Below are 26,246 nucleotides of genomic sequence, written 5' to 3' on the forward strand. Positions count from 1 at the left end.
ATTCCGTGCCAGTAATTCCCTCTGTGCCGAAAGAAAAAGAAAAAAGAAATGAACAAATCCCACCCTTCAATACACCTGTCTCTTTGTGCCGTCAATAATTTCTGCTGGTGGGCAATAATACTTCCCTTTGCATCTTCTTTTTCAACTCAAATAAGTCTACTCTTCAAGCAAACCTATTGGTTGATTTGCCGACAACTGGATTATATGATGCCTTCTGTTCTTACAGAAAATGGGTATCTCGATTTAATTATATAAGAACTAGAAGGCAGGACATGATCTACGACTAAAACTAATGAAAGATCTAATTATATAAGAACTCCACAGCAGGACCATATTTAGCAATTTCATATTGTTCAAGGCCAACATAGGCCATTCTTTCTAGCTACTCAAGCCACTTATCATGAAAATTATTTGTGCCAAAGGGATATTTGCGTTATTTACCAAAGCAATTGCTAACATTTTTTTTACCAACACAGGGACTCGGGCTAGCCCGTCCCTAAAACTGATGTTCGCTTCTTTAGATTAATACTCCCATAGCTAGGGCAAACAACTTTCCACCCCATAGTAATGCGATTTCCCACTTCCCATCTCTCGACCGGCTCGTTCCAACACAACGAACACTAACTTTGTCTTGAGGAGATGGTCACGCGATGCAATAGAGGCTTCTACTTCAATATCTGCTTCGATTCATGCAACAACTATGGTCACAGCTGGCTTTTTCATGATAGCAAGGTGCTCCCCTTTATTTGAATACCCACCTACAACTTTGATTGTTATCACTTCTGCAGGAGCTATGACATCATTCCTTGCGGAACCATTGGAATATAACAAAACAATCTTTTGCAGAATATTGCTTAGTGCTCGACCTACTTAATGGGATACCAATTAAGAATTAGACCAATTTCCTATTCAAGAAAGCAGACTCATTCGTTGTCTTAACAAGTTTGAGCCATTATCTCTACTTGAGCAATCATTAATTTATATATATATATATATAAAATAAGTGATAGATGACTATCTATCACTTATTTGTGGCAAAAGAGCAGGCTACTTCTCTCAGTGATGGTCTCTACTATGTCACATACTGATTGCCAATGGGAATAATTTTAGGTCACTAGTGTAACATCTTTCATCATAATATTGCTCGTTAGTTTTATATTCAAGAATTTGAATCAACCATCAGGGTTTCATGAAAAGGGAAGAGAGAAGGCTTTGTCAGCTACTTATGATGGTAGGAGGCAATTGTGTCATTCCAGTCAAAGGCCAAAGCATATTGTAGCATATTGTGTCTCTGCAATTCTTTCAGGCCTTGCTGATGCCAAGGCTCCTTTATGCCCGGCGTGTTTGGTGCCGGATGCTGACCGGCTCAATAATTCAAGTGTTCTGGAGGAAGACCAAGACTTGGGCCGTGCTGATGCTAATGCCACCACAATGGTTTCTCCTTCTCCATGACTCCACCCAAAGAACTAAAATTTTAAGAGGTCCGGGTTGCTCACCACGTCTGAAAGGGCCCCCCCTACTGCAAATATAGTTTGCTTTCCCTGGTCCCATGCCTCCACAATGGTTTCGTCCATTATTGTCCCCCTAGCACTAAGGTACATTTTAATGGGTCATGTATGAACTCATCTCATGAGGGTGGGCTGATTTCATAAAAGTAATGTGCATCTATGTGCAACCATACATATAAAAATATTTTGCATCCATTCAAAAGAAAGCCTTGACTGACTCTGAGCTCCACTAGGTTAAACAAGTGCATACCTCCTCAACCTAAAAATAACTCCAATCTGGCTGTAGATAAGAAAATTGGAATTGAAAATAGGAAGTCAGATTTGCCAAAAATTTGGAACGAATTAAAATTACTAAGTGGACGAGGTCCCTTATAGAAGTGTTTGGAGAAAAAAGATTTCCTGAATCCTGATGCATCTTCTCTAAATCGCACTTCATAGAGAAAGCAAACAGGGACCATTAAGCTTTCCGTAAGTGCCCAATATTGACTGTAACAGCCTGAAATCAATCTTAGATATTAGACATGCATCTCTGAATTTCTTCAGAAAATTATATCCAAAACCTGATATCAATACAGTAGAATTAAGTCCAGATAGTATAATATTAGTTTGAGTAAATATCCCATCAAATTATCCTTTTTGAGTCCACAAAATCATTTTTTTTAATTCCCTACAAGTAGATACATATCATGTATTGATACGTCTGGCAGAAAAGGTGAATTGAATTACTCAAATTGAATCCACGACATATACCACCAAAAGGCAGAGCATCAGCTTATCCATCGTATCGAGCCAGGTAAATTGTGAAATTAGCAGCGATAGAGGGTAATACTTAAGGCACGAGAGGCAAATGAAAACTGAGACAGCTTTATGCCCATTATCGCACAGCAATTGAGAGATAAGGATAACACACAGGAAGGACAAGCAAATGCTTCTGACATAGAAATGCATGAAGCTATGTAATTATTTTGATTTTACAAGGATGATGTTCCAATATTTGAAAATGAAACAACAGCAAAAATGATAATTTCCTGGAATGGTATTAGGTATCTAAACACAGTCTTGCATTTTTACAACTCAACCCTTCTCCAGCTCAAAGATCCTCAAATTTAAGCAAGAAATAAACCACTTACCTGAGAATTTACGAAGAAAGATCATCTTGGAAAGGTTTATGCATTAAAAATCATTTATAACATGGTAACCTGATACAGCACCTGACAAACAAAATGTTTACCTTCAACATGAACTGAGGACTTTCTTTGGCTTACCATTGTTGGACGTGAGCTTCTAGTTCAATTGTCAATATAAACAGAAAAAGATTTTGTAATGTGACCCATAAGAATGTAGCTGAGTCCTACCTCAGAATTACGAGAAGACAGCCTGTAACCAGAGGTGATCAACAGGCCTGATGCAAGCAACACCTATTCCCTGCACCAAAACCAGCTAAAAAACAAGAAAATCTTATACACAAGAGTTAAAGTGCGGAAATTACTAATAAATCTCAAGCTGATACTCATTTTTCAAGGTAAAAAAAGATTTAAGTGCAGAAATTATTAATAAATGATGATCCCAATTTTAAGTGGAGCAGAAGTCAAATTGATGAGTACATGTTGACAATTAGAAATGGAAAAAATATTTGACGGTATGTCAACAAAATGTCCCTTGGAAAACAAATATCAATTTGAGATGTAAGGAATTCCATGGTCATAACCAGAGAAGTCACAACTGAACTAAATACATACCTCCATCCTGACATCCTCTCTGGAATTGCTGTGAGGATCCGAGCAACGACGCGAGACTGAATAGCCTGAAATGTAATTCAGATGATTGCCTGTCATCACTGAACATTCAGTCCAAACATTCTGCAAGGGGATTCAGGTTCACCGAGAAGTTCTACAACCTGATAGGCAAGCACACCATGAAGGATGTGTCAGGTAGCATAATCGTCACTTCCTCAAATCTGATGCTGCACTCAACTCCAATAACATGTCATTATGGTAGAAATGTACTTTGGAATCTCAAAAAGTAACCAAGTATACTTCATATACATTCCATACAATGGAAAAAAATTAACAAGAAAAAAAGCAGATACCAACATATCAATTCATTCTGTTTTCATGATACCAAATCCATTTTGTTATCCTAATCTATGTTCTCTCACTCATCTTGCTAATAACCTCAGCTTTTGCAATGTGTATCAAAAACATAATTGCCAGAGAAGTTGAAAAAATTAACATCAAGAAAACACTGTTCCATCCCCGAGTTGAAATGTACCCTGTAAGTAAAGGTCCCAAAGCTGCCCCAACAGAACCTGTACCATCAATAATGGCTGTTACAGTAGCTAATGCTCGTGAATTGCCTTTAATTGTGTCCTGAGTACCCAAATCAGCTGCAACAGCTGTGGTAATAAGCGAATATGGGCCATTCACAAAGTAGCCCGATAGAAACATTAGTCCGATGTTGAGGTGCATTGATACGCTTCCATATATTCGATAAAGAATAAGTGATGGGATTGAGAACATAAGGAATAGAACTGAAGTCAGAGCACGAACACCAAGACTATCCGAAATGAATCCTGCTGAAATGCCACCGAATACCCCTCCAATGTCAAATATTGTTGAAAGGATTCCTGCAGTTTTGTGCGATAAGTGCTCGCCAGCCACAGCTACAACACCAACAAGCAGTTCAATGTAAATCACCATTATAATATTCTGTAAATAATTTTGTCATATGATTTTAGGAGCCATGCAAAGTAATATATTGTTCTAGGTGCTTGCCAATAGCAGTTTCAAAATCATCAACACATGTAAGCTGATGAGATTCCAGCACACTTGAGTATGGTGAATAGATACATGCAGTATATATGAATGGATATCTAAGCAGCAGAGGTCGAAGTAGAGAATCCTTTCATTCAAAAGATTGAAGCTAGTCAAACCAATTATATTAGCATTTGATGAAAGATTAGGACTAAATTGACATTATTTCTTTTGATTTACTACAGAGTATTATATTGCTTGCAACTTCATCTAGTATTCTTAAATGCAGCACAAAACAATCATAAACTATGTTTGATTTCAGAATTCCATAATCATAACCGACATTCTTTATTTCTTTTAATCTCTTTATTTCATATTATTTCAAGTTACTATAAATTTAATCCTGTAAAGCAGAGGGAATTACACTTAGTTACTCCTTAATTAACAAGTAATACTGGAAAACTTTTAATTCTCAGGTAGAAACTTGGCCTATCCTCACCTCCTAATAGTCTCCATTCCTTACCGTCTAGTTCAAGGGCCTGTTTGGCAAAATCCCTCCAGATCCGTCAGGTCCAACAAGCCCTTCTCTCTGAAGAACTCTTTCCCAAATCTGGAAAGGCAAAGTATCTAGCCCGAACCTAATTAGAGAGTCTTAGTTGACCCAAAGTCAACCAATGGAACTTTTTACAAAAATGCAGAAATCATCCAACTAGTTTACTTTGCCTTCCGCTCTGTACCGTGCCCCAAACAATTTGATCAACACCATGCACAGAAGTCATTGCCTAGTATCCATGTAGCTTAAGAGCAACCACATTTGTTGCTTGTATATCTATCTCACATCATAGTCATCTGTAGTCCTAAATTACACAGCCTTAAGAAGGTTACATTAAGGCTCAGCTAGGTTCTTTGTTCCATTGTGCATATTCATATCTTGTCTCATTTCAACTTTTCATACCTTAAGGGCCACTAGCAATCTACATTGTGGTAAAGTATCTGCTGGTGGTCATCTCCAATCATCCACCTAGAAATATGGAACATAGCTGTTTGTCTTGTTGTCACGCCACTTCATGCCACTTACCATATCCCCACTTAACTTTCTTAGCAAACTTACTTTATTACAAGGCAACCTTGCTGGCTAGCTCATCCAATGACCAAACTGCAATTGTTAGCCTATTTAATTTAGGATCATGCATAGTTGATGGAAACATCATTCTAGAAATCTCTAGACCACCAACATTGTAGCTCATAGTTCCTAGTCTTGATTGTACTCAGCTTGTTGTGGCATGTGCTTTTGTTTTATCAATCACCTATATAGTCCATGACTGCCTTCGAGACTGCCAATCACGGTTTAAATAGATTCATGTAATGCCAATGTTGGTCACTTAGATATCAGCATTGCAAAACTTTGTTGCTCTGACTCACAGTGACACCTGTCCTTTCATATGCTCAAGACTCCTCATTTTCTTGATTCTTATGAATCCTTTGAGTCTATTTTATGAGTTTACACATGAACAACCCTTAATTTCATGTTCATAATTTGACTACTACGCTGCGTGCTCTGCATCTCTTTCCTTCCTGTCACCAAACACACAAGCACAAATACACACATGACCACTCTTAACTAGTTATTATATAATTTGCTTACTATACTGATGATTCCATGTTTCTCCTTTTCTAGCAACAAATAGCCCATCTAATTCATGATTGATTTATTTTTAACAGCAAACTCCAAATATATAATTTACCTCGAGTATCAAGGATTATGGTTCTAAAACATATGTTTAGTAACTTGACATTGATACAATATTTCATTTTAACTACAAACATGGAATATAGATACATAATCCAAATACACTCCAACCTTAGTCCCTAACATACTCATTCTGGAATAAGCTTTGCAATTGTATATACATGCACAGCCAAATGCAAAATTACAATCACCCAAACTTGCTCCTCGAGTTGTAAATAAGATAAAAGAAATAAATGAATTTGAACAAATCCAAAAAACTTGTGCAAGACACCTAGGGGACTCTAAATATCAAGCTAAAACGTCAAACCTATTGCACAACATAATAAGATCAACTTCCACTCACTAAACTAATGTTGCTACATAGCACCAAAAAATCAAATAAAACAAAAAGGCCCACGTAGTGAACCTTTTTGCATAAAGCTTGAGAGAGCATGCTTCAGATGCAATCACTTCCCTAGGTGATTCAATCATTGTTGGGTGAAAATGCCATAGCCATAGCTATAACCATCTAGCCTTGTTGGGGTTTGGTCTAATAAGCAAAAACATGTTTGATATTAAATACTGATTTGTTATGTGTTGTGGCAGCAAATTGCTAAGATAATCTGGTGCGGTCAAATTCGCACAGCTCATGATCCATGTAGCGACTCAGGCGTACTCAGAAGGCATTTTGGTCGAGACCCCTAAGCCGACCAGAAAGCTGAGACGAGCAGACCAGAAGTAGCCAACCTCCAGAGCCGAAGTCTCAACTCAGCCCGATGACCTAGGCAACCATCCCGAGTTGAGAAGAACTCCCTCGAGGCATAGGTAGTTTGGTCACTTCACCTAAATACGAATGAGCCTCTGGCAATTCCATCACATGCCAAGTGGTTACAACACGTTCCTAGGTTGTTACGCCACATCAGCAGGTTGTTACAGCACGACCCTGAGTTTATTGGGATACGATCCGCAGAAAATTCGGGATACTCGCTATAAATAGGTCCAGAGGCCCCTTGTAAAAGAAAAAAGTGGGAAGAACACTCTATTGTCTAATCTCCCAATAGCTCAATTATCATACCGGCATTATCATCTTACTTTTTTCTTCCTTCTTACTTCCCATCAAAAAACCTTCTCTGTCTTAAGCATCGGAGGGCCCGACCGAAGCCAACCCGGTGAGCTCTCTGACCCTTGCCTGTTGCCTCGCAGGTCCACCGTAGCGGTCTGCGTCAGCATCTCGGGATCAGCGGCAACATTATGATTGCCTTTCTAACCAAACGTAGTAAGTTGAACTAGTTTGTACCTTTTCCTATCCCATCTTATCTATGGTTTTAAACTTTGATTTTTGTTGAGGCATATTGGATGATGCAAGATGCAGGCAATATTCATGATGACTTGATGAATAATGTTAATTATAATTATTATACACATTATAATTATTATACCTTCATCTTTACTATGTAAGAAACAAATTCTCATTTGCAAAATTAAGGGTCCTAATCTAAGCTAGTAGGTCTAGATTCTGATATATTCCATTGGAATTAAAGAACTTTGCTCACAAAGGGGTTTAAGGGGGATATAGAATTAAGGGTATCCAGGCTAAAGCATGAAAGGGCACCCCACAAAGGTTTTCCACTTCACTTTATTCAAGATTCTAATTGGCAAAGTTTGTGGTATGTGGATTTTCTAGACATCTGAATGTAGGTATGACTCAATTAATAGAAAGTCAAGGGGGTGATTGATAGAAAAATAAGGGGTGAGGTAGTATGAGAATGATGCAAGATAGTACCAACGCATTAGACTTACCACTTAATTAAGGGTCCAGCAGATTGTAAAAGTTATTGAGATCACATTTTAAAAACGTTATAATTTCACCCAAAGTAAATCAGTTTCGAATTTGATAACTTAATTTAAAATTATAAAAATTCTAAAAAGACTCAATTAGAGCAGAAAAATCTGATAAAACCAAAAAAAAAAATTATCTAAAAATAAACTATACGACATCTTTTGAAAATATACAATATTGTTTAGGACCATTACAAGTACACTTAAGTTGTTTCAAAATGAGAATAACCCATCTTTGTCTGAAAATAGGATGTTAATAGATCATGTTTAGAGATCAAATATATCATATTCCTATTTGATGACATACAACATATAACAACCTAAATGTCTATGAGGTTTGAGTTCTAGGATAACTGAACCTCTATCGAAATTTTACTTGTCCTCTCAATCTCTTTGAAACCTTACATCATAGTCCTTCCAAATCTTCTAGAGACTCACAAAATCTAAATTTTCAGTTCAGAGAACATTCAATCTAACATTCAAACAAATGAATAAAATGACAAGAATTGACATAAATCGCCAATATGTATAAATTTGGCCCTGTAAGTTTGGCTAAGACTTTCAAACCAACCCAAGATTTGGATTGGTTCCAAAGGAAATAAAAATCTTATGCTCTTGGATTCCAATTTTTTAATGCTGATTTTGGAGGGAAAAAAACAAATTTTTCAGAATTATAATTCATTTGACATTTACAAAGAATCGCTAGAAAGGTGTAAGCGACAAGGTTAATTGCTAGGCTCAATGACAATATCTTGGGAAACAAAAGTGCCACACTACAGGAAAATGTATCACTGGGGTATTTCAACAGCTCAAAAGTCTATCTTCACAGAATATAAACAGGAAGGAAAGCAGATTTATGTATTCATAGGATCCACAAATAGCTAATGACATTAATAATCGGAATTTCTTCTAATCTGTTCTAAATTGATAAAGTTTAGTAGAATATGATGATGTTAGCCACAATGATATGAAAATTTTTATCCATATAAATGATCTCCCATTGCTTACTTTTGTTCACTCAACATTTATGCAATAAGAGCCTGCATTCCCCTCTCTACTTGCTTTGGGGACAGTCATTTTTCCAACAGATTCCGTAGTAGAGGAAAAAAAGGGAAGAACTAGTTGCGGATTTAGATGCAAGAAAGGCATATTGATAAACAAGTCATTTTGAACATGTTAATGACAGTATCCTATTTTGTGGTCAAAAGTTGGGAACATCAAAGAAACTCTATGTTCATCCTTAGATAATTTAAGTGGATCTCCGATTTGAAGGTAAACTCAGAAATGACCATTTGGTGGGTATTACCAGGTTGGACAAGAATTAATTGAGGATAAGGGATTGAGCTTTTTTTTTGGGGGGGGGGGGGGGGGGGGGGGGGGGGGGGGGGGGGGTCTTCTGGTTAAAAGACTTCTCACTAAGTACTTATATTACATCATAGAAGTTTTAAGACTCAAGCCAATTAGGGTTGATATTTGGTAGGTTTTAACAATCAAGATTAAAGTACCTCTCATCATGCTCGCAACAGTTAGGGGCTAAGACATACGCAAATCATGTCGACACTTAAGACATAGCAGCAGAAAAAGATATGCAAACTTGTAAGAAGATTCACGACTACTAAACCAAGATATGCTTCTCAATTTATTTCTTTATAAAATAAACTAGTTTTAGATTTTAGAGATACGGATGCCTTGAATAAGAATCATAGACTGCTCTGTAGAAATCTGGAATTATAGATCATCACTGACAAATATGTGGTTGCAATTTTTATATATTTTGCGTCGATTCTAGTAATTTTCATGCAAATTAACTTTACATAACCCATTTATACATTAAAACAAATAAGTTCAAAATTCACCACAAAAACTAGGTCTGATCAACTTGAAATTTATTTTTGGAATGAAGTTTGAGATCAATCTCAGTTCATTCATTATTTGATTAATCCTGATTGAACCTATTTTTGAAGTCAGCCGGTTAGCTTAATAACCTTAAATCAAGCCAAAATCAGTCCAAGCTTGATACAAAGTTGGTTCAAACTTGATAAAGTTTAACAAGATTTTAACAATATAAATAATCAAGCAGACGATCTTAGACATAAATAATAAATTCAGTAAAATAAAATATCGAGTGTACTATCAAATGTATTATGAAACATATCTTATACCCCCAATTTCAAGCCTTATCCAACCAGCTTGAGCAAGCTAGATTTTTAGAGGCTTGGCTTAAAATTAATTCAGAGTCTAAGGACCATAGCCTGCCGGACTGATACTAGGGCTCGTATTGGCTAGCGACTGATTTGGTACAATATGAATGCATACTATACCACACTGGGATGTACCAAACCAAGAAGAGGGAGGAAGAGAAGGAGAAAAAGAGAGGGGGAGGGAGAGGGAGGTGGAGAGAGAGAGAGGAAGGAGGGAGAGAGAGAGAGAGAGAGATGGAGAGAGGGGGAGGGGCTTACCTAGGCACCAGTTGGTGTCAAGGAGGAGCGAAATGAGTGACCGAGAGAGCGCAACGAGTGATTGATACACGCGGCAGAGCTTCGAAACTCCGATCATGGTGAAGGAGAGAGAGGGTAGAGAATTAAGCATCCAAGGGCATCGGAGAGAGTTTTAAGGGATCGAACCATCCCGACCGTCCGAACCATTCCAATTCTTAACCGATTCAATTCAATACAACACGAACCGACCAATTCAGGATAGATCGACGTACCTTGCTGAGAACCATATTCAACCTCACCCAATTCATTTGGAGCAAGCCTAATTGAGCTTGTATTTGAGCAAAGCTAAAGACAAACTCGAGATGTACAACCCTAGTGGACCTTATATACTATAGATTCTTTTGATCTTAGTTTTTCATCAGATATCACATAAAATAAGTTTATCTTTGATATGTCCAAACCATGGAATGCCGTACCGGCCCGTACCGGCCGGTCCGGCCGTGGACCGGTACCGGATCGGATAAAAAACCGATATTTTCCGGTTTTTTATCCGAACCGGCCGGTACGGGCGCGTACCGGCCGGTTCGGGCCCGTACCGGCCGGTATGGAGGCCGTACCGGCCGGTACCGGCCTCGTACCGGTGCGAACCGGCCGGTTCGCACCGGTACGATTATTTTTTTTTTTAGAACCACAGCGCCGCATGCTGTGGTTTTTGAAACCACAGCGTACCGGCCGGTACGTACCGGACCGGACCGGTACCGTACCGGTCCGGCCGGCCACCGGTACGCCGACCGGTACCGGTACGGCGGACCTTGGTCCAAACTATAGATTGGGCTTCTAAATCCAAAGAGAAAGAACATATAAGAAACAATTCTAGATTACCTATTACAAAAACAAAGAATATTCAAGATGATGCATAGTAGAATATAGAAATGGGAAAGCAAGGTCAGCCTACATGGCTGCATATCCACGCATTCAGTAATGTATCAAAGGATGCACGCCAATAAAGGTTAAGACAAAATATTAGAGGTGATTTTTTCTTTATGGTGCCAATAACCTGCTTGCATATTATGTACCGTATATAGAGTTGGATACTAAAGGATGATATAATCTTAGATGGTAAGATCATTGGAGGTTAGTCAATTTACATAATATACTTGATCATCTTGGTGGCAGACCAAACCCATAAGCATCTTATTGTTCAACTTTCTTATATGCAAAATTTATATATGTAAAATGCCTGACAATGTGCTTACAAAACTCAACAAAAATGCAACAAGAATACCTTCAGAGAGAGGTGACAGACAAAAGGATTCCAGCATCCATGAGGAAATTTAGCTTGTTGATGAGGGATATAAATTGTTCAAAATAAGATAAGTGGACCAAAGGGGATTTGGGAGTTGTAACCTTGAAACCAACATAAAGTAAAGCTTTGGAAATAATGGTGGGAATGCTACCAATCATTTTAAAGAAATGATGCAAGAATTATATGCGTTAAACATCAAGCAAACACCTCTCAAGATTCCAACACATAACCTTCTCTATTAGGATGAAGGGTGCAACTCACAAGCAATAGCCTAGTTTGCAACAATAATATAAAGTTAAGGTAAAATATAGGTAATGAGTAAAATTTATGTCCGGCATAAAAAGAAGAGAGTGGGAGTTTGCTTACAATTGCTCCAAAAAAGAGTTAATGAAATTACTCATTTGCATTGCCTCCAAATGTATTTCAGAAATGATGGGTGTTGGTAAAAGAAGAAGTTGTTCCAAGTTTTAACTCAGGGTATTTTTGGTTGCACAAAAACTACCTAGAAAGCTAATGTTTCCTGGAAAATTCAGTTTTTGATTTGTTTGTTTCGACAGAAAATTGAAAACTTTGGAAAGCTTATATCTAGATTTCTGGATTACCCTTCCACTTCCATGAAAAACATTTTTTCTTTTCCTTTTCAATGATTTTCCTTGCAACCAAACATACCATAGGTTTTACTAATCAGAACAGCCTATGTTCCTTCTTTACTCACTCGGCAACAAACATTTTCAGCATAACATGTCATGAGGGGAAAAATATAAGAGTCAACTGTAAGTTCTAAATACAACTACTAAGCATCATGTACAATGTAGTTAATTGTTCGAACAGGTCAGATCGATCTCAAAAAAAAATTATAAGAAGAGTTAGGCATTTTGACATACCAGTTTGCCGAATGTAAAATGGCAACCAATAGAGGAAAGTGTATGCCACAAGCTTGGAGAAGAAAAGGCAGAAAGCATAGGGCGCCACATTGGGCAGCCTCCATGCCTCCAAGAAACCAATGGCTGCCTTTGACTCCAAATCGGCTTCCCTCGAGTCCAGACCGGACTTTTCCTCTGATTCAAGAAGACCAACATCTTCCCCATCTGTCTCAACGGCGCTTTCCACCACTCCATTACCGGCATCATTCATCTCAATCTCCATCGCCGGAGATTCAAACCCCAGATCTCTCGGATCCACCACCAGGAACGCGAAAACAATTGCGCCGACGACGATGATTAGAACACCGGGCAACACGAACGACCACCCCCACCCGAACTCGAGGACTGAGGAAGCCAGCACGGAGCCGAGGATGTTCCCCACCGAGGTGTGGGAGGCCCAAAGCCCCATGATAAGCCCCCGCTTCGACTTCCCAAACCAATTCCCGACCACGGCGACGACGCAGGGCCACCCGATCGACTGGAAGAGGCCGCTGACGATCTGGACGGCGAGGAAGAAGCCGAGGCGGTGGACGCCCCACCAGTATCCCATCCCGAAGGCAGCGGTGGAGACGCCGCTGCCGAGCATTCCGAAGGCGAGGAAGCGGCGGAGGTCGATCCGGTCGCCGACGTGGCCAGCGAGGTACATGCCGGCGGAGTAGGAGGAGAGGAAGGCGAGGTCGAGCTCGCCCAGGCGGTGGGGGCCGCGGGGGCCGTCGAAGGGAGGCCAGCCGGCACCGGCGGTGGCAGCGGAGGAGTTGGAGGCGGCGACCTCGGGGCCGAGGACCGATTTGACGATGGAGGGGGGCTTGCGGGAGGCGTGGAAGGCAGCGTAGGCGGAGAAGGTGAGGAGGACGACGGAGATCTGGTGAAAAAGGAGGCTACGCCGCCCGTGCGCTGGGGTTTGGGTTTCCATAGGAGAAACCCTTGATCCGGCGGTGGCTCTTCGGGCATAGAAGGAAGGAGGAGTTTTTTTTTCACGGCGAGGAAGAAGAAGCGGAATTAATTAGCCGACCAAGAAATCAACCGAAAGAATCACATCGTTGATTGGAAGCACAGTCATTTTAGTTTAAAGTCGTATGGTCGTATCTTAGTTTCTAACGATAACGTTTATACACGGCTGCCCCAGCATTGCTGTTTCCTGTATCCTAGACCTAAACCCAATCCAATAAATTAGGCCCAATATATTGCTAAAATTTTTGACCCAACGAATCATTTAGATGAGGTCGGATCTATATATAATTCAGTTCCAATCCAAAAAAAATGGATCCGAGATGGATCCAATTCAGAACAAGATCAGTCCAAATGAATTTGAAAGAATATTACTAAACAATATTTTCATTAAAATCGAGGGTGGGAATTAAATTTAGTTGACCAAGATTAAGCAACAAATAGCTTGTCAAACTAAAGACAGATTTCAAATTCCCAAATCATTCTCCAAGGCCTTGCCTCTCCTCTTCTCACTTTGATCTACTTATCGTAGCTTATCTAAAGTGGGGAGCAAGCAATGATGCCTCAATTATTCTCATGCTCTGACCAGTTGGTCGCTTCATCAGTTACATCGACGTCATTTGAGTGCAATGGTAGATCTAATGGTGGAAAAGTTAGTGTGTTGGCGTAATGAAGTGCTCTAGGGCTAGAGGAGGAGGTGCCTCCATTAATGGTGGTGTTGGGTTTCCACGTGGAGTACTAGGACTACATGGGTAGGAAGACCCCTCCTCCATCTAATCTGCACACGGCTACCCCTCGCTATTCATGCACGGGCATTGTATCTAATTTTTTTTCCTATCTACAGTTCTCTATTAGTTCTTATTTATTACTATATAAGAAGAGAGAGGGGGAGGGAGATGGAGGAATTTCTCTTAGAAGCATTGGCGTCTGGGTGGAGAGAAGGCATCCAATCCCTCTAAGAAATAAAAGGGAGTGAAGAGAGACCACTAAACGAAGAGAGAGAAACTAAATTTAATTAATTCAAAATGATGAAATGTAAGAGAGAGGATGCTTCGATTTTCTGTGACTTGATTAATCGATTGGATTTAATGAATTAGCAAAGAAAAATTAGGCAAGAGAGAAGAGAAGCAGTTATTATAGATTTGTGATCATTATTTTGTATTATTAAATAGTAAATTAGAATTAGAATACTGTAACTATGGTTAATACTATAACCTATGTATAAATATTATTTACTTGAGCAGCATTATGTAGAGGTATATTAGATATTTTACCAGGTACAACCAAAATCCAGGACGACCAAGGACTCTCACTATTTGCTTTTCAAAGTACTATAGATTGAGTAATCAAAATTTAAATTGGAAATACCAAGCAATAAAAAAAAAAGGTAAAAGAAATTTATGAGCAAAAGAAAGTGCATCTCTTTAGGTAGCCAACACTTCACACTTCTCTTCCTCTTTTGCACTTTGGGTGTTGCATTTAGAATATTATTCGCTAGATACTTATGAGCTACCATTGTGCAAGCATACTCCCACAATGCCTCAAGATTATCCACACAAGATCACAAAGAGTCAGTTACTACCCAATTACTTGGTGGGAAGAGAACCATATAAAAAATATATAGTATTGTCCAATTATAAAATCCCTGGACCATAAGGTATTGCATACAAACTCCTTCAAGTAGTTTTGTAGATATCTCCTTGCCACACTCATACCATCAAAACAAATCCTCTCTTTTGTTATTTGTCTTCTTACAGTTATCCACCAATACTGATTTTTATTTAACTGGTAGGCAAATGGTAAGCGCATTCTTGCCAACAATGGCACATTAACAACATTAATAACAAATATTTTTTTGGCTCTCATCCCAAGTAGGGGTGGCAATATTACCCGATTATAGACCTATTTTAAGTATGTTTGGATTTGGCATAAATAGGTTCAGATTATTAATGAATCAACCTACCTTAATATGTTAATTTAATATGTCAAGTTCAGGTTTAGACTTTTGACCTATTTAAGACTTGTATTTAGCCCATTTAAAACCTACTTAATCCATTTCTATCATGTGTAATACAACTCTATTTAACCCGTTTAAACACATCTAATATGCTAAAACCCTACTTAACTTGTTTAACACATTTAACCTAATTCGACCCATTTAGTAAATAGATCATGTGGGTTGGGTTGGGTTACCTATTTAATAAATAAGTTGGGTTCAAATCTAGATTTTTGACCTTTCTAATAAATAGGTCTAATTTGATTAACAAATTTTAACCCAACCCACATCCGACTTGACCCATATTTGACATGTTCTCCATTTATGGTAATACGTCGAGAATCATTTTGACCTACACGCGATATATTATATAAGGACACCATTAAATTTTCACTTTTGAGGAATAATCATGATTAACATATTATATATGTATGGATTTTCCGTTCAAAATTTTCAACTATTGAAAAATTTCATATAGCTCCCCTTACAACTAGCATTCAAAGCATCATAACATATTTTCATTTTGAAGATTTTCCAAGGATGGTTAGTATGGGTTCAATATTTTGAGAATAAAAAATAAAAGACATACACATATAAGAAAGAAATAGAAATTGTATTATAAAATAAATGTATTATTTAAACTTAACTAATTGTATATATGTAGACTTACCGCAACTGCAGTAAGAACAATATCATTCGATATAATATATTACTTTTTCTGCACCAATAATTTATAAAGAAAAACTTATTAGTGAGATATAAGATTCTATCTTATCAAGTAACCAAGTTCAATATTCTAAAGATTAAAAATAGATTAGAAACATATGTACTAAATATCAAATAAATGGAATTTCTATATCAGCAAATGACAAAAGACTTATTAAATATTACATTTAATAAAAGGGAGGTGCATGAGCCGGTTGAGAAGGAATTCGGGTGAAAAGAAACTTAAGATCTCATTCTTCATGGAATTAATATTAGAGAAAAAAGTTTTAATATTATATTGAGTAAAAGGAAAGTACTTGTTACTAGTTGAGAAAGAACAGGGGAAAAAACTAAAGAAAGAAGGGAAAGATAAAATGAGCCAAATGAAAATGTGGAGAATACCAAAGTCCCACCTAATCATTTGATCACTTCTTTTTTCTTTACCTTTTGTCTCCTTGAACCAAAGAGAGAATAGGGGCTGTTGGAGCAAAAGAGAGAGAGACCTTCGAAGTTCTCTTCTAGGGCTTCTCTTGGCTCATTGGAATTAGTAGTAGCTCAATGTTCTCTATGGCTCCTCCAAATAGAAAAGCTAAGCTAGCAACAAGAATTCTAAATGAAATCTGCCTTCCTACCTTGTCTAGAATAGTCCGAGGCCATCCGCTCAAGGCTTCTCTCGCTAATCTATCTTAAATTCGAGAAAGTTGCCATGCTTTTTGTCTCGGAGTTTAGCAAAAGAGGATAAAAATTTTATGATATATACTCATTTTTTATTTTTATTTTTTGAATTTCAGAGAGGGTAGAACTTTCTCTCTTCTATTCATTTAATAGATAAGTGATTTGCATACTAGCGACATACTAAATGACTATCATAAATTAAAAAAAAAATTAAAGAAAAATTGTTGAAGGCCATATCTTAGGTCTATATATGGAGCCCGTATCAAGGAAGCATTGTGAGAAGAACAAATTTGTCCGCACCAGTGGACTCGAAATCTAATGGTTTTTTTTCTTTTGATCAAATTTGGTTTTAACACATATCAAGATTCCACAAATCAGAATTTCGATCTCTCTAGCAAAAACCACCCTATAAATTTTGAGGTGTGGTGATTATGGGCAACTATGAACTATTCCTTCATTTTTAATCAATCACAAGCATCTAGTAACTAAATATAGCATAAAAAGTATTTATATACAGCTACAAGGTTTTTGCTATACAAGTCGGGATACAGTAGATCGTGCCCTCCAGCTCAAGTTGGCACCTAACGCAAAATGAAGGGACTCGTGAGTCGTGAGAAACGCATGTCCTATGAAATATGAACGAGACGGCGTCCAAGAATCCTCCACATCCCATCTTGTGCTTGTCTTGGGCCGGTTTGCTCGCTGAAAACCTAGAGAGATAGGTTTTTAGGACTCATTTGGTTCATAAAACAAATTTATTAAAATATTTTTTTTGAAAATCTAATGCCTAGGCATATAATGTTTGAATATTTGGTTGATTATAAAAAAATAGAATATTTCAGAGTGGCTTATTTTTAGTTGAGCATTCACGTTTTTGAAAATATTATGTAAAATATCTATTATGCCTTTTAATAAAGAAAAATATTTTATCTCATTCTATCTAAAAGCTTAGGACTCGTTTGGTTCGCGAAAAAAGGAAAAAAAAAAGTGTGGTATATAGAAAAACAAAAAAAATACTTCTTGTTTGGTTGAATTTTTTAAATGATAGAGATCGGAAAGTAATATTCCTATAGAAATAAGACTTTCATGTTTCATAACAAAGTAAAATCCATAGATGGTATAAAAAAGTTACTTTTCCACTAGTTGAGAATTAGGGTTCTTTTTTTTCTTAAAGTACTCTTGAGTCATCAAAATCCATAGGTAAGATCGTTCCCTTTATTAAAGGTATAATAGGTATTTCGTACAACTTTTTTAAGAAAATAGATACTCAACTAAATATAAGCTACTCTGTAATGTACCACTTTTTCATGATCAACCAAACATGCCAAAATTATGTTCTCAAACCTCATATTTCTAGAAATTATCTTCTTAGAAAAAAGATTTCAGTCAAGAGAAATTATCTTATTTTTTTTTCTATGGACCCAGCAGTCTTTAGTTCCTTTTGCCTTTTGTAGCCTTCTTGATAGTGATATAGCTTACTGTGCTCATGTGAAAGTAGTTTGAGCAGCCAACCCACTAAAAAAAAAAAAAGAAAAATTCTTCCATTGAACCAAACAAGACTTTAAGAATATTTTTTTAAAAAAATACCCAAATTCCTAGTTTATAAGATTACACTTTCCTATATTTTACATAATTTTTTCCATAAAATATAAAAATCTTATTTTTATAAAAAAATATTTTTTATTTTTTTCAAAAACTCCAATCAAAAATAAAATATCACTTCAGTTGATCACATTTTCTCCTACCTCCTGTCAGAAACCAAACAAGTTCTAAGTTCGCTGCATCAACCTCCGTACGTTCAGGTGCGTGCGGGTCTGATGTCACCTAACACTACACCGGCCATGAATCAATTCGGCATCAATTGCGGAAGGGACCATCAAATGCCCGCCGTGGACTCACCAGCGAGATCATGGGCTGACCCCACACGCCAACCACGTGAACTCCTATCCCTTCTCTACGCGTACGATTCAGTCCCAGTGACAAGGGGAGCAATAGCTCTCAAACAGTATGAAGAGATAACGTGAAGTCTGCAGTGGTATATGAGCTGTTTGTAATGCTAGTCTTGGGGCCAGACCACTGACAACTACTTTACATCACCTCATTTATTCTCCTTCGCAAATTGGTGCAAATTAGCTGCAAACCCCGCTGTCTTTAAGCTTCCCATCAGGGATCACGATGCCAAACTAATGGTGGTAGTAGTCGACAGATCTTCGACTCGTTTGTGGTGTGCACCGAGCTTAGAGCCGCCTAGAAGAGCCTTTTCTATATCTCCTCCTCGAGAAAGATTCGGCCACATTAATCGAGTAGATCCGGAGTCGGAGACGCGCAGACGAGGACCGGCCACTGCTCCACCATATTCGCAGATTATTGGAGGAGTATGGTTCCCACCAGGCCACGCACGTCTATAGAGAAGCAAACGGTGTCGCCGACTGGATTGCTTCTTTTGCGGCTTACCACTCTAAAGATTTCATTTCGATGGATGCGGCTCAGTGTCAGAATCCATTATGTAGTTTTTTTGTTTTCTGATTTTGTTGGCCGCATTCATATCTGTCGTGTATGAGCCGCCGTTGTACCAAAAAAATAAAAAAGCTTCACATAATTTGGTCTATAAAATTTGGCACCATACACATAATTTCAAATGTGAGTGTAGATATCTCTACAAAGCAGGGCAACATATATGCAATCTTTGAGTGGATTTTCTGAAGCAACACACTACCTAGCAGTCATTTTTGGTTCTACTAGATTGCTTCATGATCATAGGAATTGTTTTGTATGAGTAGGATGGATCACACATCTAGCACTTACGTAGAATCATTCATAAAAGTTTTTTATAGGATTTTCTTTTTTTTTAAGAAGTGCCCTTAGGCAACAAGCTTTAAAATGGAGGATAGCCCTTCCTTTGATAACCCTAACGTTCTAAACCCTAATGAAGACAGGATTCAATCTCTGATCATTTAACCCAACTGTCAAAGATTTTATCAGCTTCATAAGCTGGCATTATCGAAAAAAAAAACTGAAAAATTTAAAGAAAGAAAATGAGGAGATTAGGTCCTATTTGAATTATGTTTGGATCAAAGAGATTTAGCTCTTAATCACTCGTCGTCTATTCGTATAGAATAGTTGGTAAGTGAGGAGTTGATTGGACGAGATGTCCAAAACTTAACAACTCAAGTGTTTATATGTCAAAATAGGTTCCAAAATGTATATCAAGTCTCATAGTACTAGAAATTCGCATCTTTCGTTAAGTGGCACTAAAGCCAATTGCCAAAAATTATGGACAACTCTCCAAGCAGTAAAGATGCCAGAATGGAGGACTTTTATGAAGAATGATAATAATGGAGCTATGGTGGCTGTGATGGCTACAAGTAGATGCGGCAAATTGGACTTACATTGGGTTAGAGTTCATCTATATCATGTCTTTTAATTCTAGTACTTCTAGTCTCCCAACAAGCCCCATCTAATTACTGATTCACTTAATCATCAGCTTCATTCTGCATAAATAAATCCAACTTCTCATGACTCACAAGACACGAAGTATTTGGGGTCTCATGATGCACCAGGGCTACATGCTGCCACCCCTTAAAACTACTTGGTTACATTGCTGCTAGATATCATAGGGCTAGCTAGCTTATTATAATTCATTTATCATTCTTCATTATGGCTCTGAGCATCTACAGAAGCAAATCCATACTTGCCAAGTAAGCTAACTTGGTAGGGAAGCAGAGGAGCTAGGCAGTCTGTAAAGTCCAATCAACCAAGCAAATTACTGATCCCACCACAAACTTTAATGCATGTTGGTACTTAATATTTATTTTTCTTAGCCTTTTGTAATCTCTCTACCTTGTACTGAAGTGATGGGCACCTCCCAAGCTTCATAAGAGGAACTCCTAGATTTGCAGTAGTTGCATTATATTCGGTCTAAAGCAAGATAATGTTCACCAAAAAACCAACAGCAAGACATTAAGAATCTCAAAAGGGAGGAGCAATTAGACAATCTTGTACTGAAAGCACCAAGTCTCTATAGCATGTCATTCATATCACCTTATCTTAAGATCACCCTAAATCCTTAAGACTTTTCCATTGTGGAAAGAATGGAAAACTTAGAAACACATGTCAGGACTGCATGTGTTAATGGATGAATTATTAAACTTGGAGACACAAAGTGGGGGCCACGAAGAAAACGGATCGAAGAGAGACTGCGAGTTTGTCAAAAAGATTAGCTGCAGAGAAATAGCCAAGGCATCCACCAAGTGGAACAGCTGTTCGTCAATATCCAAGTGCTCCTAAAACATGAAGCACGAGCAAGCAACTCGGGCAAGCAAAGATACTGGGCCCCGAGGCGAGAGATCTGTCCTCCTTGCCTTTTGGAGCCCCGGCATCGAGCGCGTGCGTGGGGCGCTGCGGGACGTCCACTTACAGCTTCACAAGGTGGTGAAAGATACGGCGCAGACCCGGCGGGTGCACTCCATAAAGCTTTGGGCCCCACGAAGGGGACGTACCCTTTATTGCCTCCAGGGGCAGCCATAGAGCTGCACCACCTTCCCTCCAATAGCCAATAAATAAAGTACTGTTCCTCCTTTGTTTGACACCTTGGCTATTCCATGTACTCAGAACTATTGCTTCATCTAATGAGGAGCACTAGCAGGATGAAAATATTTCTCTAAGAACATTGCACTGTCAATTTGTGGCAATAGATTGGTTACAGCAGGCGGGCTTAGGGCAGAAGGAGAGAAAATCACTTACACGAGAAGCCTCCTCGGAGCTGATCGTATCATCCTGAAGAAAAAAAAATTTACAGTGATTGAGTGGATTCGTCAGGCTGAGCGGCAGAGCGACGGTCATCCATTACTCAGAGATATCTAGAGATTGATATCCGTCAGCCTTTTTATTCAGATTGTTCATGTGTATCGAGAGACAAACATAGCTGCTGACTGAATTGCCTTCTAGCCAAAAAATTATAGCATTGTTATTGATCTAGTTTTATGAAATGGTATATAGTTAATATGCGAGTTTTATTTGTTATTTCAGTGCCAATATAAATATTTTGGCTAGGGCAGTCCATGCATGCATGAGTGTGGTGGGTCCTACCACAATATTGTGTGGGTAGAGGATTCGAGAATAAGAGTGTGTGGTGAGCTGGGTGATGCAGCTGATCCTGGTATCATCCACTAATAGGCTCAGATCCTCAGGGAACGGTCTCGTCAGCTAAGGCCAAGGGTTCTTTGTAGGACCCGCCCTTGTCGGAGCCATTGAATGGAAGCCAATGCCGGTGTCTTCTGTCTCCATGCCTATGCAAAAAAAAAAAAGAGGAACAGCATTGGAAACGCTGTTTCAGTCCACAATACAGTGCATCACGGTGGAGGCTTAGAAAAATACCACGTACCCTCGTACCAATTAGGTAAGGAGCACTCACGTTTTGAGGTTAGGGTTGATCCCTAGCCGGGGGACACATTTGAAGAAGTTTAGAATAAGAAAACAAGCGAGCAGAGGCCAAGGGCTCGGAACCCAGCCAGGTGACGTAGAGCGTGTGCGAGCGCTAGGAAAACGCTCACGGGACAAGGAACGCGAGGGATCCCGTCTGTCGAGGAGACAGGTTGCCTCCCCTCCTCGTCCTCCTCCTCCTCCTCCCCCCGCCTCTCCCTCAAGGTTCCAACCCAGTTCCAAGGCCATAGAAAACCACACCCGTATTGGAGCCATTTGAGATAGCCGCAGCATCTAGCACCAATTTAATAGTTATATGATCAGTAGGATGCCAATAGGTCGGGTCGGATGACCCAACCTGATTTCTTATTCGGGTTTTACTTTTGAACCCAAACTCGATCCGATAGAAAATTAGGTTCTATTGGGTTGGGTTAGGTTAGATCCACCACTACAAATTTGATCCAACGGGTCATTCAGGTCGTATCGGGTCAGTCATAGCACAGATGATCCTTACCCGGGAAGGCAGAAAGAGTACTTGTTGTTAACAAAATGGAGTCTCAAAAACTCAATTATCGTATTTTCAAGCAGAGCACCAGTAAAAGACCCATCATGTTCGTTGTAAGATCACTGAAGAAAAGGTTGGTCATAAATTTAGAGAGTTTGCTTAGTCTGCTTTCCCGAACAGGAAATTGGCCTAATTGGATCCATGTATAACCCAGATCCAATCCAAAAAATTCGAATTTGGTTCGGGTCCGGGTTGGATCCGGTTCGGATCAATCCATTCATGGCTTCAGAACTTATTTTTACACCTTCGCGAGCTGCAGCCCGCGAGACTAAATAATTTTACAGATTCGGATCGGATCGGGTCGTAGGATTGAAAACCTGAAATTATCCAAATTTCAAATAGATTGGGTCGAGTCGGATCGAGTCTGAATTCAATAAATCTAGATCCGACTCGAAAAATAGAACAAGTCCAATTTTAGAACCCAATCCGACTTCATAGGTCCTCCAAAATATATCGGATCAGATCTAAGTGGATCAGTTCAGATCAGGTCACAGGTCAACTTGACTTATTTGCCACTTTAGCCATTATCGTGGCCCAAAAAAAAAAAAAAAAACTTATCCTTGACCTAGAATCGACTTAATTTTAGGCTCTGCAAATTAACTGATCTAGAGCCAGACTTATAGCTCAACTAAACTCAACTAAAATAAAAAATAAATTTTAGCAATAGGTCAATCTGACCCATTTGCAACTTTAGCCATCATCGTGGTAAAAAAAAAAAAAAAAACTTGTCCTTGACTCAGAATCGGCTCAATTTTAGGCTCACCCATTAGCAAATGAACCGATCAAGAGCCAGACTTATAGCTCAACTAAAATAAAAAATAAGGTAATTAGTTCAAAGCCTACGAATTGTTTAGAGTCCGGGTCATTTACGTATCTAGTTATGGAAGGTGGTTGGGTTGGCTGACTTGTTGCTGCCTCCAAGGCTGGCCGGCTCGTGTAGGGAGATAGCTGGAGAACGTCCACAAGTCATGCGTTTGATTACTAAATGCCTCTCTCCCTGTCCGCCGAATAAAGAAAGGACGGGACTGCATCAAAGGAAAAGGACCGTGTCGGTAGCGCTCAATGCAAGCTTAGCCGATGACAGCGCCCAGACAGCTTACGCGCGCTTGGGTCCCCTTAAACCCCTACACCTTGTCCCCCTCCCTGTTCCACCCTCCACCTCTCTTCCTTCTTTCCTTTCTTTAATGCCACAGCTGCTATTTATGAACACAAATCCAATCAAGTTCTTCCCCTTTCTCCAATATACTCTCCCACTGATACTTGTTACATTTCATCTTTGGAAAGTAAAATAAAAGAAGGAAGCAGTACAGAAAGAGATGGAGTTGGAGCTCGGCCTCGCCCTTCCCAACAACCATTTGATGAAGGGGTTGGATCTTAATGATGGCAGCACGACCAATTCATACAGGAAGAGAGGTTTCGAGGAGGCATTTGAAGAAGTGATCCCTAAGGCTACTCTGCCTCTCTTTGTCCATAAAAATGGTGGAGATGGAGATGATGAGAATGACAGCCCCCAGCTTAAGAATTCCCCCGAGCTTAACAGGTAATTAACTGCGTTCGACTTTAGAGCAGACTGTTGCTTGTTAATGGTGCATTGTTTTTGTTCTGATGGTTTGATAATCTCATGCGAAAGCATTAGTGGAAACAGAGCATTGGTGGGGTGGCCGCCGGTCAAACACCCGAGGAGGAGGAGCGCAGGCGGTGGAGCAGAGGAGAGGTGGAGCGAGCACTGTGGGAGCAACAGCGACGACGGTGGCGGTGGTAGAAGAGCCAAGTGTGTGAAGGTGAAGATGGAGGGGGTGGCAATTGGGAGGAAGGTGGACCTCTCTCTGCATGACTCTTACGAGGAACTCTTCCACACGCTCAACCAGATGTTCCCCAACATGCAACATGGTATCACATCATCATAGTTTCTTTGCTTAAATTCTTATTTTAATAATAGCATGCACATTCTCAAATAATACATGGAGTTCAGAGTTGGGAATTGGAGGTTTTGCAGGGTTTGCTCATCATCCTCATCATCATCGTCGTCGCTTCATGGTCACGTATGAGGATGGAGAGGGAGATTGGCTGTTGGTTGGAGACATGCCTTGGGAGTGAGTTCATAATCTCCATGTTTTAAATCACAACTTTTGCCACCCCTGATGTTGAAACCACTTCATAGATTTTGATCATTCCTCACCAAAACTACAGCATACATGGAAAAGCTGTTTGCAAAGTGCCCCCTAATAAGTTCCCAATTTAGAAAAATTATTAATCGGACCAGATCCACCTGAATCACTAATATAAATACATCCATATGCTGCTATTACATATAAAAAAAAGAAAAAAGGGATTACTATTGCACGTGTTGCTTTCAAATTGGACTAGTGCTGTAATTGACCGAGGGAGCCATGGTCCAACTAATAATTTCTCATTAATACATGCAATTGACCGAGGGAGCCATGGTCCGATATCTGCAATTGGGTGTGAGTGAAACCCAGCTGGATGGATTGCCTTCTTTGGTATTCCCAATTCGTGCACCTTTATGGTGCACCTCAATTGGTCCCAACGTACATGCACTTGAGCACCCAACCCCACATATTCCTGCTCGCAGCTCATTCAGATTCTATTATCTATTTAGGTCATGCTTTTGGGGTTTCTTACTTGTTTTCCGTGTTGTTTCTGGTGATTGTTGCAGGGATTTTATCAGGTCAGTCAAGCGTCTCAAGATTCTTAGCTAAGCAAGTAGTCAACCAGAGATCTTTCTTGGTCTATAATATCTATATGGCTGGCCTACATGAATGTTTCTTCTTTCCTGCATTTATGTAACCTCTAGAACTTAGTATGTGTTATGGTTATGGTATGTTCCTGTTGTTGTTACACATAAGTAGCTACTTGTATATTTATAAAAATAGAATCTTGTAGGCCCTACTTTGTTATTGTCAACTTAAACATTTTGATAGCTAGGGCATGTTTGGCAACACTTGGATTTGGCGAAACAGGAAGAGAGGAAGGAGGAGGTGGAGGAACAAATTGAGATGGGAGCAAGAGATCATGTGGCTCGACTTTAGGTGGATTAGAAAAAAGACCTTAAGAGGTCCTTTTTTTTTCTTCCAGCAATGCTCCGTTTAGTCCCTCTAGCTCGCTCCTCTCTGTCTCCTATGACCTTTTCTTTGTCAATGATGGGTTATTGCCAAACATGCCCTTAACTTATATCATTTTTTGGGATAAAGTCTATGACATGACTGTTTTAGATTTTTTGTGAAGTAGTTATCTAGACTATATTGCATACAATTTTCATCTGGATGTTTAACTTTGGTTGTTTTAAGAATTTGTGCATGTCCAAAATCTTAAAACAACCCTACACATTAGATTGGAAAATTTAGTGTGTTTTGGAAAGTAAAATCATGCATTGTTTTATTAGATTGCTTGTTAGTTTGGAATCCAACCCTACATATGTG

General features: G+C 39.0%; 2 protein-coding genes across 8 annotated transcripts; one reads left to right on the forward strand and one right to left on the reverse strand.

Annotated features, from left to right (window-relative positions):
• Window positions 1–2,424: 2,424 nt before the first annotated feature.
• LOC103721012 (putative glycerol-3-phosphate transporter 5) lies at window positions 2,425–13,578 on the reverse strand. 3 transcript variants are annotated; one of them, XR_015975050.1, is made up of 5 exons: window positions 12,458–13,540; window positions 3,780–4,170; window positions 3,248–3,405; window positions 2,864–2,948; window positions 2,425–2,719 (listed from the first exon to the last, which is right to left on the reverse strand). XR_015975050.1 is itself a non-coding variant. In XM_039132316.2 (3 exons), the coding sequence occupies exons 1-3, from the start codon at window positions 13,407–13,409 to the stop codon at window positions 3,399–3,401; spliced, it is 1,350 nt and encodes a 449-aa protein (XP_038988244.2). In that variant the 5' UTR covers window positions 13,410–13,578; the 3' UTR covers window positions 2,425–3,398. The 3 variants fall into 3 exon arrangements, 2 of the variants coding, with proteins under 2 accessions (XP_038988244.2, XP_038988233.2); XM_039132316.2 differs by having other exon boundaries at window positions 2,425–3,405; window positions 12,458–13,578; XM_039132305.2 differs by lacking the exons at window positions 2,425–2,719; window positions 2,864–2,948; window positions 3,248–3,405 and having other exon boundaries at window positions 3,501–4,170.
• Window positions 13,579–23,964: 10,386 nt separating this feature from the next.
• Window positions 23,965–25,716, forward strand: LOC103721008 (auxin-responsive protein IAA9-like). 5 transcript variants are annotated; one of them, XM_008811023.5, is made up of 4 exons: window positions 23,965–24,346; window positions 24,443–24,696; window positions 24,779–24,899; window positions 25,484–25,716. In XM_008811023.5, the coding sequence occupies exons 1-4, from the start codon at window positions 24,123–24,125 to the stop codon at window positions 25,524–25,526; spliced, it is 642 nt and encodes a 213-aa protein (XP_008809245.3). In that variant the 5' UTR covers window positions 23,965–24,122; the 3' UTR covers window positions 25,527–25,716. The 5 variants fall into 5 exon arrangements, with proteins under 5 accessions (XP_008809245.3, XP_008809247.3, XP_008809244.3 ...); XM_008811025.5 differs by having other exon boundaries at window positions 23,967–24,346; window positions 24,452–24,696; XM_008811022.5 differs by having other exon boundaries at window positions 23,970–24,346; window positions 24,437–24,696.
• Window positions 25,717–26,246: the final 530 nt, after the last annotated feature.

The sequence above is a fragment of the Phoenix dactylifera genome, chromosome 2 (assembly GCF_051530095.1).
Source record: "Phoenix dactylifera cultivar Ajwa chromosome 2, Ajwa_hap1_PhDact_Kaust_v1.1, whole genome shotgun sequence".
NCBI lineage: Eukaryota > Viridiplantae > Streptophyta > Magnoliopsida > Arecales > Arecaceae > Phoenix > Phoenix dactylifera.